Source organism: Harpegnathos saltator, unplaced genomic scaffold, assembly GCF_003227715.2.
Source record: "Harpegnathos saltator strain DR-91 unplaced genomic scaffold, Hsal_v8.6 scaffold636, whole genome shotgun sequence".
Taxonomy (NCBI): Eukaryota; Metazoa; Arthropoda; class Insecta; order Hymenoptera; family Formicidae; genus Harpegnathos; species Harpegnathos saltator.
Genome location: NW_020230467.1, coordinates 610,180 through 626,166, shown reverse-complemented (window position 1 = coordinate 626,166; position 15,987 = coordinate 610,180). Strand labels below are relative to the sequence as shown.

The 15,987-nt window shown below is 38.4% G+C and overlaps 2 protein-coding genes across 4 annotated transcripts; one reads left to right on the top strand and one right to left on the bottom strand.

Annotated features, from left to right (window-relative positions):
* Positions 1-3,714: 3,714 nt before the first annotated feature.
* On the bottom strand, positions 3,715-8,612 carry LOC105187974 (uncharacterized). 3 transcript variants are annotated; one of them, XR_850164.3, is made up of 7 exons: positions 8,133-8,612; positions 7,780-7,945; positions 7,492-7,709; positions 7,110-7,277; positions 6,036-6,214; positions 4,209-5,946; positions 3,715-4,112 (listed from the first exon to the last, which is right to left on the bottom strand). XR_850164.3 is itself a non-coding variant. In XM_011149151.3 (6 exons), the coding sequence occupies exons 1-6, from the start codon at positions 8,240-8,242 to the stop codon at positions 5,807-5,809; spliced, it is 981 nt and encodes a 326-aa protein (XP_011147453.1). In that variant the 5' UTR covers positions 8,243-8,612; the 3' UTR covers positions 3,715-5,806. The 3 variants fall into 3 exon arrangements, 1 of the variants encoding a protein (XP_011147453.1); XR_850163.3 differs by having other exon boundaries at positions 3,715-4,581; positions 5,637-5,946; XM_011149151.3 differs by having other exon boundaries at positions 3,715-5,946.
* Positions 8,613-10,560: 1,948 nt separating this feature from the next.
* LOC105187973 (WD repeat-containing protein 18) lies at positions 10,561-12,473 on the top strand. The gene is made up of 2 exons (XM_011149150.2): positions 10,561-10,694; positions 10,801-12,473. Exon 2 carries the CDS (start codon positions 10,802-10,804, stop codon positions 12,185-12,187), a length of 1,386 nt encoding a protein of 461 aa, XP_011147452.1. The 5' UTR covers positions 10,561-10,694; position 10,801; the 3' UTR covers positions 12,188-12,473.
* Positions 12,474-15,987: the final 3,514 nt, after the last annotated feature.

The window sequence follows — 15,987 nt, the reverse complement described above, 5'->3', positions numbered from 1 at the left end:
CAGTTTAGCATTATAATATTCCAACATTTGTTTAATTTTATCCGATTTGTTATAATCGGTAGTATGTAAAATTTAGAATAAAAAATCACATGTTTATAGGATAATTGTGAGCCCATACTAACTGATTTATTAAGAAACGCTAGTGTAATTGTCACAAATTATACTGTCATTAATTGAGACATTTATCTTATTTTAGCTTTGAAAAAAAAAAAAACAGGAAAAAGCAGGCTTAATATTGGATTAGCCAATAAGTAACGTCGGATTTTTTCATAAGAGGCTGCTTCTGCTGTTTTTAAATAAGAGACTATCCGTAACCTATAAAACACATGTACGGTCTAAAAACTGAAATTTTAACGTGTAATTTAAAAAAAAAGTTCATTATATTTGGTTAAATTTTTCAGTGTTTATTTTGATCTGAAGATCTCTTATAGAAATTTATTACTGGCTGTAATAAACTGGCCATAAGTAATTTTATTACTCGTATGAATAAAATTACTCATACGAGTTATAAATTACTCATTATTACTGGCCAATTTATTACAGCCAGTAATAAATTTCTGTTAGGGATGAACAACGAGAGGATATATTTTGATATGCAATTACGCTTTCTATTCTCACAAAATTGCGGTACTAGCAGCACGAAAGATACTGCACCATAGTGAAGGTGCAAAAATGGTTCAAAAAACTTCGTGATGGAGATTTTAGTCTTAGCGATGATAAACGTTCTGACAGACCTATCGAGATTGATAACGATCAAATCCCCAGTCTAATTGAAGATAATCCACGTTATACCACACGACAGATTGCTGAAATATTAGGAACATCGAAATCCAGTGTTGAGAACCATTTGCACCAACTTGGTATGGTCCTCAGATACGATTGGATTCCGCGTAATTACACAAATAGAACATAAAATTATGACATCAAAATGACGAGAAAATGACCGAATCATGATGAAAAAATGCATTTTCTTATCATTTTGACGTCGTCATGATTTTCTGTTCTGCCTGGGTACTTGTTGGCCAACCCAATATTATCTCTTTTTATTCAACCACGATGCGTCCACTTTTTCTTTTCAAGCGATATGATATTTCGTAGATATCGACATTTCGGTGATCTGTGATCTGCGTGAGAAGAGGGCTTCAGGATCTTCGTGATGCGCTGAGTAATTTCCGACTCGCGCGGGTCATAATGGGAATGGCAACGTATCCTCGCGACGGCGTATTGCATATCTCGCGTTAATACACCCGCCGGCCGCATCGAAAAGAAGCGCCGGGCTATTCTTAGCGCGAGATAAATCGGTGTGAACGACTCCAGGTGCATATACCGAGGAAACCCCTCGCGATCGCCCGCAAACCCGTAGCCGGTGAACAGTCAAACACCACGCCGGGCCGGAATCGACCCTAATGCGAGCACAGCCGTGGCTTAATAACCGCCGCTGCAATAATGAAATTGCATATGACACGTGCAATTTGCTGCCACGTTCGCCCTCGGACGCGCTCTGTCTATCGACCCAGAAATCGACCCAGAATCACCCCCGGCGCGAAACGGTGCCTATGCTCTCTGGGGCAGTGCGACTCTCTCTCTCTCTTCTCTCTCTCTCTCTCTCTCTCTCTCTCTCTCTCTCTCTCTCTCTCTCTCTCTCTCTCTCTCTCCTCGCGCCGCTTCCTCCGAGAGAAATTTTCTGTGCCGGTCGCCGGTACGCCCAACATGTCGGGAGACAACGCGCGACCGTGAAGAGAGAAGAGTGAGAGAAAGGGAGAGAAGGGAGGGGATTCCAGATTCGCACACCTCATCGTCGATAATACACGTTTCGGTTTCAGGTGTGCCGTCGTAAGGAACTCACGGGCCGCGCGAGTGTCCGCCCTACGAGTGCGACACGAGCGTACGTTTCCACGTATGCGTGGAATCGATAACTGGGAATTAGTCTGCCAGGCTGTCTCCCAGAGCCAAATGCGAACACGCGGGCGGCGGGAGAAAAATTTTGTCGATCACCCTTGGGAACCGGCGCATTCACGCGCGAGCTCCATTTTATTGCCATTGTAAATATATCGGGGAGAGAGAGAGAGAGAGAGAACAATCGACTATTATTCGCCGCTCGGACAGAGCCACCACTCTATCCCGTGGATATTAAAATTGAATTTTCAGTCTCGACCGGTGGTGGGCCGACGTCCCTGTAAAATGGAGATTTCGCCTTTCGGCGCGTTATCTCGTCTTTTTCTCTCCATCCTTCGTCGCGCGTTATCGGCGCTGGGAAGTTCGAGGCCGCGCAATCACGAGAGAGCTGATTCTTCTCTCACACCATGCATTTTATTTGAATCATTTGTTCACACACGACTTAGACATTACTCGGTGAGGTTGAGATCGAGTCAACATCGAGAAGCTGCTGCGACCCTAAAATTAAAACTGCGTCGAGACGTGCGTACAAAAATACGAGTCTTCTCTGTTCGACTGCCTTATCGAGCATCTGAAGCTGATTAACGATCGGATCGTTTCTCGTAGTGGGTCGTCAGACCGCCGTGCATTTCCCGGCATCTTTCCTCCCTCGCTCCCTTTTTTTCTCTCCCTTCTCTCTTCCGTTTGTTCTAATATACCATATGCGCCCGAGGTGTTGCGATGAACACACGCGTAAAGAACACTAACTGAGTGAGTGGGAGAGCGAGAGGGTGCAGCAAAGTAAACGTGCGGCAGAAGAAACGAAAATATGCGCGTGCAAGAGGCCATCTCGAGAGAGAGAGAGAGTGTGTGTGTGTGTGTGTGTGTGTGTGTGTGTGTGTGTGTGTGTGTGTGTGTGAGAGAGAGAGAGTGAGAGAGGAGACGAAGAGAATATCACTATAGTCAGTACCGAGGATCAATACATCACGAACACGGTCACAACTATTCGTGCATACATACGAGACTGCACCCGTACGACCATCACACTTCTGCCCCTAAGATAATTTTTGCAGGTTGTATCATAATCGTATGCGTCGACCAGCGAGCTGGCCCGTCTCGCGTAGCGCATCGATGTACACGATACACGTAGGATCGATTTCCATGGGAGGAAGATTAATAACATTTTACGGAATGTGCATTGGCTCTTTGGAGGAGAGTAGGATAAAAAGTGTACCGCCGTTTTATTACCTATACAAGGTGGGGCATCGAAAACGTGACGCCACCTGAATAACTTTGAAAATATGCAAGATAGAAAAAAACGTGTTGAATACAGAAGTTGTAGGATTTTTTAAATAAGGATTTTTTATTATATTAGCATTACAGCAATGCTAATATGACCTTGAACAGCGTCACCGAGGTTACGGGAAGGTCATCTTGAATTTTTTTAATGAAAACCCTCATTTTTTTATTGTACCATCTTGATCTACCTAATTAATTTGAACTTAACTTTTGTCTGAAGCATTTTTTATTTGCCTAATGTTTTTTGAGATATTTGAGAAAAACTTGGTAATTTTTTCAATATTTAGCTTACAATATTTCGATGATGTATCTTGAAAGAAAAAGTGGTACTAGACTTTTTTATTCTACTTGGTCTCAAAAATATAGAATAATGCCCTAACTTTTGTTAACTTGATAATCTTGAAATTTCCAAAAGTTATCAAGTTGAATGCTAAATTTTCCTTAAATATCTCAAAAAACATTAAGCAAATGAAAAGATGTTTCAGACAAAAGTTGTTCAAATTAATTGGTAGAAAAAGATGATACAATAAAAAATGGGGGTTTCCATTCAAAAAATTCAAGGTGACCTTCCTGTAATCTTGATGACGCTGTTCAAGGTCGTACTAGTATTACTACGTGATCTACGTCATTCAAAACCTTACAACTTCTGTATTCTTTAACATTTTTTCCTATCTTGCGTATTTTCAAAGTTATTCAGATAGTCTGTTTTACGTGCCTCACCCTATATATGTACCGTGGAATGTTCTTCATTCCATTTTGAAACATTAAGATAACTTGAAAAGCACGGCGATTTCATCGTTTATAAATGAAACGAACTCACTTTGTGTTATTTTTTTTTTACATAAAATTTCTATGCAACTAGTACTTTTCGTCTTAAAATAGTATGCCCCCTCCCCTTTCCAAAGAGTTAAGCTCGCAACGTTCACATAGACGGCAACCTTAAAACGAACGCATCGAAAATCGAGACATCCAAGTAAATGGTAACATCGCAACAATGTAACTGTTATGGATAACACGCGTTAAATTGCACTTACATCGCTCTTTGAGTTATCAAATTATAATATTGATGTAGCGTTACTGTATTAGTACTGGTGCTTACGGAGATCTCAAATTCACGAGATCTCCCTTCCAGATTTGCGGGTTTACTACGTTTGATCCGAACTTTAGCAGAGGTGCTAGACGCATGCACTGAACGCTGAGTACGCCTTTCTCTGATTCTCAAGCTGAAACAACGGTATTACATGAGACGTTGACAAAATAACCAGGAAACTTGGAATTAAGAGAGTTTACTTAACGTTCGCTATTCGTCTAAGATAGGGACCTAGGTTGTATCAGAATTGTGTGCACCAATGAACAAGCTGACCTGTCTCACATGGCGCATCGACGTGCGCGACACATGGGGTCGATCTTCATAAGAAAAATTAATACTATTTTATAAAACATATATCAAGCTCGTAATATTTACGCACAAGACGATAACCTTGAAGCGATTACACCAGAGATTGTAGTATTTTACATTTAAGGGGTTTCTGTGGCTTTTCTACGTATTCGTTACGCTCGGTCCGAATTTTCGTGATACTTGTGCATCGTTGCAAATTGCGTGGACACTTGATTCGTTAAGGACATCGGAGTGAAACCACGAGGTAGATTATCAAACATAGTTTACCTTTACTCGCCGTTAGCGCAAATCACAAGAGAAACAAATGCCTCTTATTATTTTCTTAGTCTATGCTTGGTCGGTAGAAGATCCCGTAATTATTCTTCAAATAGTTAATTATTGGTTGTGCCCCAGAAATTCAGCTTATCCTGCCTTTCGTACTGTTACGATTCGCGAAATGATAACCGAGAAAAATGGATAATTACATTCGCATGCAACGAAATAAGACGGAAGATTTAACGATAAAACGCGTTTCATATTTCATTACACCAGTATCGGGCACTAATCGATTGCAATTTAGAAAATAGAAATAATCAAAATTAACATTCGGTAAATCATGATTGCATATGATGACTGAATCGATTGCTTTGCTTTGATTGATTATACCGATTAATTATGACCGATTAATAACATATTTCATCGATCGATTAAGTTGCTCACGATTACATTAACAATTACACATAACGATCGATTAATTTTGCTTATTGATTTGCCGATTTGCCTTAGTCAAGATTTTTTTCGAGATTAATGTCCAACACCGCGTACACGAGTCACACTACTCGAGTAGTGTTTCTCATCAACGGTTGAAGAAGCAACAATACCAGTCTTTGATTATATGACCGATGGCAATCTCGTCAAAGTCGAAGTGACTTTCTCAAAAGCACTCAAGTTCGTCGTTTAAAAATATTTCGGAGGGAACATCAACATTGCTCCAACTTTCTCGATAAATACAATTATGAAGAATACTTGATCTTCTAGGGATATATAATCTTCTAGGGATATAAGTAGGAGAATCTTCACGTACATCTTATATGTGCAATTCTCCTCACTTGATCCTTCAGCATTTCGTTTATATCCAAAATGCCAGTTGCTTCGTCTTCTTATGTATAGTCTATTGTCACACATATGTTTCCTAAAGAGGTTTTTGTCGTTGAATATTGCGCTAATTTACAGTCCCGCATGCGAAGTGTGGTTTCAATTGAAAAACTCTTCTACTTCCGCCAACTCTCTTGCTCGTGCTTGCTGATGAGCCCAACGTGCTTCCGCTAATTTGTCGCTTAATCCCCATTTGTCATGGTACACGCGTTGCCCGCAACTTGGACACTTTTTACCCCCTTGAACAAATAAATGAAAATAAAAAAAGTTTCCCTCAGAATCTCTTATATCCAATGAAATTCGACGTTTGAGCAGAAATCTCGTTTACCATGGAACGGCGGAGTCTTCATGAATGTCACGAAACATCGTAAGTGGAATAGATGACCACAATAGAGTCGTTCGGCGTGAAGGTCCGCGTTTTCGTCGAGCACAACCTCCTCTGGGTTGGCTGGTAAGCAGGTTACTTTGCATAGCTGGCAATTCTCTTGAGGAAGAGCTTTTACAGTTCTGCAAAAAACATGAAACGTTACGAAATCAAAGAGCTGTATCAGTTGACTATGCATGTGTAACAAGATCTGATGGAAAGAGAAAAGAGAAAGAAAAATTATAGAGAAGGATAAATGTGCAGACAAATGGAACAAATTTCTTGAAATATCTTGAGCCTATCTAAGAACATGGAAACCTGATACAATAAATATTTTAAGAGAACAAATTCTAATGTGATGAAAGAACTTTTTTCCAAAAATTTTTAACAATTTCTAATGCTATGTTAAGATATCGCTGTTGCTTCAGCAGCTGGAATGATTATCATTTCCTGTTTGCAAGAAGAGGGATCCAACTACGAGTGGCTAAAACAATATCTTCCAACAGCATCAATTTATTGGCAATGGAAGGTGAAAGAAAGAAGAGTGTAGACTTAAATATAAATTCGAGAAGTTTCGATTTGAAGAAACAGAAGATTAGACTGTGAATATGATAGTAACAGCTCATATGATAACCGAAAATTATGTTGTAGTTCTGTAGATATCGTTATATATCGTCGACATCAAAATATATTGTAATTATCGTAAGCGTTGTTTACTTTCGATTAATATGAATGTTGGGCATTGATTGAAATATTGGTCAATTGAAATCATGAAAATTAACATTGAGTAAATTATGGTTTCATATAATGACTGTTTCAATCGATTACTTTGATTTGATTAATTATACACAGATTAATATCAATATAATTAATTATATCAAACGATTAAATTGCATATATATAACGATTAATTAATTGTTATCTTGTTGACTAATTTGTTGATTGTTTTAGTCAATTAAAATCTTAATCCATCAATGCTCAACACTGAAAAAACTAATGCACTTGATGTGAAATACGATAAAATCCATTGATAATTACTTTATGAGAAAGGAAGCAACAGTGTTTAAAGATGGGGATGGTGTGAATGGTGTATTTTGTGCTTGTTTCTTCAATGGTGGCTCGACACATTGCCTTCCTAATTCCTTTCCTTGTCCCACCAGGTAACGGCAAAGCAACGGTGAGAAGTTTGTATCAGGATCTGTCAAACTGCAAACAATGCAAAATAATAACATTGGATTTTATTTTATTATATTGATTTGGAGTCTTTTCAGCTAAAATAAGTTGCACTTTCTACTTCTTTAAGATGGAACAAATATATATTTTAGTATTGTAAAGAAAAGGAATGAAACCTTAGCACAGACCGAGTTCAGCTAAAAAAAAAAAGAGAAAATTAGATTCTTATATAGAAAGATGTACATACCTAACGTTACTGGTGGGATAATTATCTGGTACTACAAGCTTGGTTTTAAAATAATATAAGCCTTGATTTACTATTAAATGAATGGTGGAATTCTTCTGCTTTAGTTTTAACTCGTCTTGATCTGTTAGGAGTTCTTTCAATATCGAGATCTCCTCATAACAGCAGATAAGGGAATTCTCCTCGATATAACTCCTGATGAACTTTAAAGTCGGTAATATCTGCAAACACAAAAAGTTATTGTCCAAATACGATTCTCTCGTACATAACAAATGCTTGAAGTATAAACACCTGTGCTTTGTTCAAGAGGCCCTTGCACTTCTTCTCGCAGACTTTAGTTAGGCCATCTAGCAACTTTGTAGATAAAGTCTTACTCTTTAACTCAATTAACAGTGGTGACGAGGGATAATCCTGTGGAAACTGAATGCACACAACAAGTTTCTTGAACGTTGTTTTCCTATAGAGTACAAAATACCTTAGTAGTAACAATAAAAAGTACTTTCCACTTAAGTAAACAACTTAAGTCAAAGTACAGCAAAGACATAACATACATTAACAGACAGAGAGAGAGAGATAGAGAGTGAGAGAAAGAGGGGAGGAGAAGAGGAAGTACAAGAGGGGGAAAAAAAACAGAATCTCCTTACGTTATTTCGACTCGGACCATACTTTGCACGCAGGAAACGAGTCGGCTTCCATCGACAACGTTTTGACAGAGCCGTGAGACTTCTTGTAACTCATCGTCGATAAATCCCATGGACGAGTAAAAATGTGCTAAGGACAATATCCGATGCCTTAAACTGAACGGTTTCAACGCTAAATGTAAACAATTGTGGTGAAATCACGACGAAACATCACTCTTCCTGGGGGGGGATCTAACGCGAACTGTAGTTATATGTGTGATGTCACGTCACGTGCCTGTGACCAGTCATTAGAATGGATTTGAAAATGCTTCTTGAACAAAATTTTTCGAGGTTAAGTTCCAGGGGAAACGGGCGAAGAACGATATATAAATAAAGTTTCCGATAACGTAATATTTTAGGGACGAATAATCAATTGCATAAGAAGCTCATATTGTGTGCGTTTTACACGTTACACTATGATTATGTGTGAATCATCAGACGACGATATCGATGTTTTACATGCACAATGTAGAAATTCTACGCATGCGCAGAATGTATAAATACGTAAATGCCATTATATAATTCATTCTTAAGAGCAGGAAGAATGAGAAGCGAAAAGTTTCACATATGAATAAAAATATGAAATTTTTCACGTTACTGCTGTTAAAAGAAATAATTATATATAATATAATATAATATAATAACAATTATTATAAAACGTTATATTATCGCTGTTCTGAGCAATGTATATTTTATCCCTCTATGAAATATTTACTACAATAAAATTGTTATGTTTGTCAAACTTAAGAAATTGTATGACCTAACTATTAGAGAGCTACTGATTCTCAAATATAAATTCGTACATTGCCAGAGAAAAACCCGAGAGCATAGTATAAATAAATGGAGCATGAGCTCCTTTTTCCTATAAGCCTATGACGCCAAATTATAATGGAAGTGAGATAGAGCAGGAAATGCACATGTGTATTATCTCTGTCTTTTCGCACAAATTATCTATAATCCCAGAATCCGATCAATTTATCGGAGAAAGGTTAGAGAGAATAGAGTATAATATAAAGTATAATAATATAAATTTATATATAAAAGTATAATAATATAATATTTATAAATATAATAACATATAAGTATATAAAATATAATATTCAACGAGGAAACGCCCCGAAAGTGTGCTGTATACAAACAGGTGCAAAACAATGATATGTCATGATTGTATGTATTATATGTATTAATTTCTTTTATTTCACTAATTTTCAACATAATATTCACTCAAAAAAATGTGTAATTCCATTAATTAATTAATTAATTAATTAATTAATTAATTAATTAACTGTATAACAATTTAATTTGCATAAGTAATTTGTACTAATATTCGTATTATGCTTTTTCAAAAATTGCGCAGGCGCAGAGAGTGAACAGGACGCATTCATTTTCATCGTGCATCATGCGCATGCATTTTGGCCGACACTAATTATGAGCACAGCACGAACATGAACCGTCAGAAAAGTAGGCGTAGCATGGACATGACGAGGCTTTACCAGCCGCACATGAAAATGAATGTAACGAACTTATGGTCTGTTCCTTTTAGCTGCACTACTGAACTGGTGCAATAAGTTAAAGTGAGAAAAAATATAGTTGTCTCATTCTAACTTATTGCACTAGTTCCGCAGTGCAGCTGAAAAGAACGGACCATTAGTTACATCTCAAAAATGAGCGCAGATGGCGCGCCAAACCATCGGCGTTTTAGCCGCTCTTTGGATTTTCTCTACTTAGAACTATCTTCGATTAACTCAAAGTCTGTTCTTTTTAGCTAAACTAGTTTGCACTTTTTGCTGCTGGAGTGAAACGAGTATATAAAATTGCGTTGAGGTGAAAAATAACGACTGCATTCTGATATTTAGGCGGGTATTCATAGTTAGGTCTTATATTTAAGATCGTCTTAAGTACATCTTCAGATACCCCGTAGCCAATGAAATAATTCGTACAGCATCTGTACGAATTATTTCATTATTTCAAGACGGTCTTAAATATAAGATCCGACTATAAATACCGGCCTTACTGCCAATATTGAAAATATATAGTTTATGTCATATATACTATAGATTTTCAGTGCTAGTTCAGCTAAAACGAACAAACTTTTAATTGATCGGCCAAACGTTAACCGCAATTTTAGTTACTTCCGTATGATGACAAGTGCGATTGGTTAATTCCAATGGAATAATGATCAATGACAATCAGTCAATCGGAAATGGCGAAGGTGGTCTTTGATGGAGAAGAAAAGAAAACTAGTGCAAGGGATGCAACAATAAAGAACAGACCAACAGGAAACCCTAACCTTACCTGTTTCACGCTATAGTCTGCGTTCCGATACTCATTGCCGGTACTGAAGATATATAGTTTGTGTCACTTATACTATAGATTTTCAGTGCTGGCAACGAATATCGGAACGCAGCCACAGCAATTCCAGATGTCCACGAGGACGGTTGATGTGGATAAGAAGGACCAACTCGTGTTTCACGTACTATTAAATTCATCTTCATCGAGTTACATATTCTACACAGTGTGAAACAAGTACGTATTTAAATATGCATTCAAGTAGAATACAAATTCAAGAGAGAAAAAATAGAGGCTGAACGCGATCGTACGTAGCACAGCATAAGAATCACTGAAATTTCAGGATGCAACAAGCAAGCCACACTAGACTCGAGGTTATCCTGACAAGCGAGGCTTCCGGGCAGAGCTGCAGCGCAGCAGTCTGGGACCCCTCCAACGGTTCCCTGTTATCCCTCTTCAAGAACACTGGAGCGCTCTGCCGCCGCAGTCTCCAGCTCCTCAGCGACTGCTATCTCCTAGGTGCTGACTCCACCAAGCACCGTCTATACGTGTGGCCGTTGAACAACTCTGCGCCTGTAAATAACATCAGATTGACCACCCCAGGCAAGATCAACGCCTTGACATGCACACCCAACGGCTCCTATATCATCGCGGCCATCGGAGAAAACCTGTTCATCTGGCAAACCTGTAGCGGTCGGTTGTTAGCCACGTTTAGCGAGCATTTACAGAAGATCAACTGTCTGTCCACTACAAAGGACGGCTCATTGTTCGCCAGCGGCGGTGATGACGGCTTGGTGTTTGTATGGTCGCTCTTCAGTGCGCTCAATGACCATTGTCCTATCATTCACAAGTTTCTCCACCACAGCCTGCCAGTCAATGATCTGTGCTTCGGCTATGGCGGCGCTCGTACGAGATTGTATACAGTCTCCATGGATCGCACACTAAATATCTATGAGATCGGCAACGCGCAGAACATGTTGTCGATAATATTTGACGTGCCGCTAACGGCCATCACCGTGAATCTCCGCGACAGCGAGCTCTTCGTGGGCTGCATCACCGGCGACATATTTCAGTGCAAGCTGCACAATCCGCCACGTGGTGTCGTGCAACATGTTAAAACGAGCTCGCGCGATGCCGAAAAGGACGATACCCTGTTTGAAGCGCACAAGTCGCATGTGACCGCTCTGTCGGTATCACTGAATTGTTGCACATTACTGTCAGGTGCTGTTGACGGAGCAGTTCACATTTGGGACATCGCCAGTCGACACGTGCTCCGAACGATCAAGCACAAAGGTCCGATCACCGCTGCGTTCTTCGCGCCGGCATTCGAAAACTTCTCCGCCACCACGTTGATGCCGCGTCTGGTGTTGCACAGCCTGCAGCAGACCTCGGATGACAGCAACAGGAACGTACTCCAAGTCATTTCCAGGGGGCGGAATTCTCGGAAAATTCTAGATTTCGACTCTTACGTGCGCAACGACATCAACGAGCCCCGAAATTCAGAAGAAACTTCAGCTTCGAACGCGAAACTGAATCTTATGAAGACAGAGATTGAGAGGTTAAGAACAATTAATAATGATATGTATCAGTACACCGTCACGAGTATTTTAAACAAAAAGAAAGAGAACGGTAGACAGAGTTCTGAAGACAACATTCTGCCAAGATCAAAACCAAAAATAATAGAGAACGTACCTTTGGACAAACTTTACAGTATCTCGATACAAGACTGATGTTATTCTAACTGATTTATTGTATGTGTATATATTGTACATAAATGTTTATAGTTTATACAATATATATAGAAAGGACAACTTTAAAAAATAATATATAATAATAATAATATGTATCGGTACATCTTTGCGAGTATACTCTAAACAACACAAACATTCCTCAGCCTTTTTTTCTCTATTCTTTGAAATTCTTTGAAGACAACATTCTCCAGGTCGAAGTAATAAAGATTTTTTTACTCATTTGGGCGAAATCAACAATTTAAATTCAGACAACTCATATCATTATTATATATTACTTTTTTTAAGCTCAACATATGTATGTGTGTAAAAACGTTAATATGTATTAAGTTTCATATACATATTTACGTATTTATATATGTTATATTTTGGAAATTTAATGACAATATAAAATAGAAATGAAAAATGATCATTCAAACGTATTGCAAACACGTTATAAGTTAATGACGAAAATAATGAAATAATTCTGTCATTATCTAAGAATATTTATATCTATAAGACATTTTTAAAATTTTTTATGTGAAAAATTTAATAAAAAAGGTGATAAATAATGAAGCGAATATAGAACGCAATAAAGTTTTTTCGACATGTGTTTCTTCATTATTTTGACTTGAAAAAAGAGTGCAGCTGAAACTTATTAATTGCTTCTGGATACTTATGGCGAAGCTGCTCCTTCGAAAAGAACGTGTAGAAAATGGATGCAACGTTTCAAAGAAGGTGATATTGAAGTTCAAAGCAAGAAACGTTCGTGGCAGCCGAAAAAATTTGACGAGGAACTGCAGGAGTTATTGGATGAAAATCCGGCACGGACGCTCAAAGAACTATCAGTAGCTCACGTAGTCGATAAATCAATCGTTAGAGGCGGCTACATGTCCTAGAGAAAATCCATAAGAAAGGAAAATTGATGCCTCATCAATTGTTAGAAAGCTCAAAGTTGAATCGCTTGAAAATTTGCATTTCCTTGCTTGCTAAACATAGGAAGAAGAGTTTTCGTGGCGTATCGTGATTGGAGACGAAAAGTGGATGTACTACGAAAACGGAGGAAGTAATGGGTGGACCTCGATCAGTCTTCAACATCAACACCAAAGCGGAATATTCACAGAAAGAAAATAATGCTATATATTTGGTAAGATATGGAAAGCGTATATCATGAGCTTCTGAATCCCAGTGAAATATTAATGCCGCACTTTATCAACGGCAACTGGAGCGATTAAACGACGAATTTATGCAAAAAAGGCCGTCAGTAGCCAATAACGGACGGAAAATGATCCTCCAATATGACAACGCCAGACCGCACGTGAACGGTTGCAAGAAACATTAATGGGCCTGGAATGGGAAGTTCTCCGGCACCTAGCTTCTCTATTACCTGTTCCCTCGATCTTGCTCCTTCCGATTTTCACCTGTTCCGCTCCATGCAACACGCCTTGGAAGACACGTACTTCGCCAATCTCGAGGAACTCCAAAAATGGATCGATGATTGGATCGCCTCAAAAGACAGTTCCTTCTTTCGACGAGGGATCCAGCTTTTACCAGAAAGATGGCAAAAGATAGTCGAAAGCGATGGCAATTGCTTTGATTGATGCCCGATTGTAACATATTATGAAAATAATAAATATTCCAAATGAACGAACGGCACGAGTTAATACGACCCCCTAATACTGTGATAAATTCATAAAATGATCTCACTTTCGAGGTATGTTATACAGGGGGATGCTTCGAATATCTATTTTGAATTGAATGAAAGTCGCCACTGAGTCATGAAATATGCCGTTTGATGTATATTCCAAGTAACACATATTCTGTATTAATAATTCAACCTATTAAGCATTCATGTATTAGGTTATTCGAAAAGCTCGTTTCAAATTTCACACGCTGCGCATTTCTATCTAATTAATGAGAACGAGGGCACTCTAAACGATTTTGTGCTCGTCAACAAACTTTCCCGGATCTACGAGCTCGCCAAAGAAACTTCGCAGATCTTCCTAAGTACAACTATTTCGGCAGTTTGAAAAATAGAGAATCAGAAAATCCATTTTCGCCATGTGATGTTGTATTGCTTCAAGCATGGCTTTACAGCTTCGCAGATCCTGAATCAGTTGTTTTCTGTCTATGGAGATGCCCGTGTCATTCACCAGACAGTTCGGAAGTGGTATTGGAGATTCCACTTCCGACCGCTGGCGATTTCAACATGAAAAATAGTAACTTCGGCCAGCTTCAGGAGGTTGATAAAATGCTTCTTGAGGACTTGATGGGCGAAAATCCGTTAGTGACTGTTAGAAAACTCACCGACACTCTGCATAAGTCCGTCTTTACCGTGCATGACTACCTGAAGAAGCTGGGGTTTTCAACTGGATGTCTGGGTACTAACGAAATGGGTGAATGGCAGCTAGTGGAATGTGTGAACATGTACTTCAACGGTACCAAAAGAAACTGTTTCTGAAAAGGATTATAACAGGCAATGAAAGTTGTGTTGAAATGGATCTTATACAACAGTGTTAGCCTCAAGAGATCGTGGAGACCCAGCGACACGTCTACGTAAACAGTGGCCAAGCCAGAGCTGGACAGTCTTCAACTGGACGAACTGAAAGCTTCCATCGCACGAAAGCATCTTGAATTGACCAACAAGCGTGGAATTGTCTTCCACCATGATAACGCCAGACCTCACGTCGCAATGTCTATCCGTAGGAAGCTGTTAGACTTCGAATGGGACATTCTTCCTCATCCTCCGTTCGCCCAACCTTGTCTCATCTGACTGTTAGTTATTTCTCTCTGAAAAATTTTCTTCAAGACCAGAAATTCGAATCTTTGGAAGTCTTTAAAAGCTTCACTTCTTCGCCAGTAAGAAACTTTCATTTTGAAACAAAGACAGCTTCCTGAAAGATAGGTCAAGATCGTTCAACAAAACGGTTACACATTTGCTTCAATAAAGCTCTCTTTGTGTAAAAATATTGCGCACTGAATTTATATAGAAAATTTGAAACGAATTTTCCGCACAACTTAATAAATATATGAAAAAGATACCTTAGAATATACCGTAGAAAATACGTTCTGTGCGAAGCTATGGAAGGAAATGTAAATGGAAACTAAAGGTGATATGACAAAATTATAGCACATTTGCGATATTATCAAGCGAACAAAAAATTGCTATGTAATATGAAAGTAACACGACGTAATGGTTGCTTTATTTTATTCATGTTGAGTTACACAACACGCTTTTGCATGCACAATATAATTTTTATAAGTGTTACTTTTTCATTCACAATATATGACAAGTTATTTATTAATCATGTAATGTGATATTTTTTACATGCAAATATCATATCGCCCGCTAAATCCATTCTTTTCGTGAAATCTCACGCATCAACGTATTTAAGAGCGATTAACACGATCTCGCGAAATTTAAACCGCGAAACTAATTCTTATAATGAATTGGCACATGCTTGCAATTGTAATTAATGTCATCAGTAAAACAATTCCACGGAAATATCATTTCTGCCGATGAAGTGTGAATAAATCGCAATTGTCGATCAATTCGTATATAATAGCGAGATATTTTTACGCGTTAATATACCAATTAAATATCACTTTCGACAATTAAAACATTTATCGAGACATATTTTTATTAATACAACTTAACTGATATTTAATTGGCAACTCGTACATATACAGCCGCAGTATGTAACTAAAATTAAAATTAAAAAATATAATCAGGGTAATAGCCATTTTTTCAACGCATGCAACAAGTCGGTGAGATGTGCCATTTGCGCTCAAGTGTTACTGTG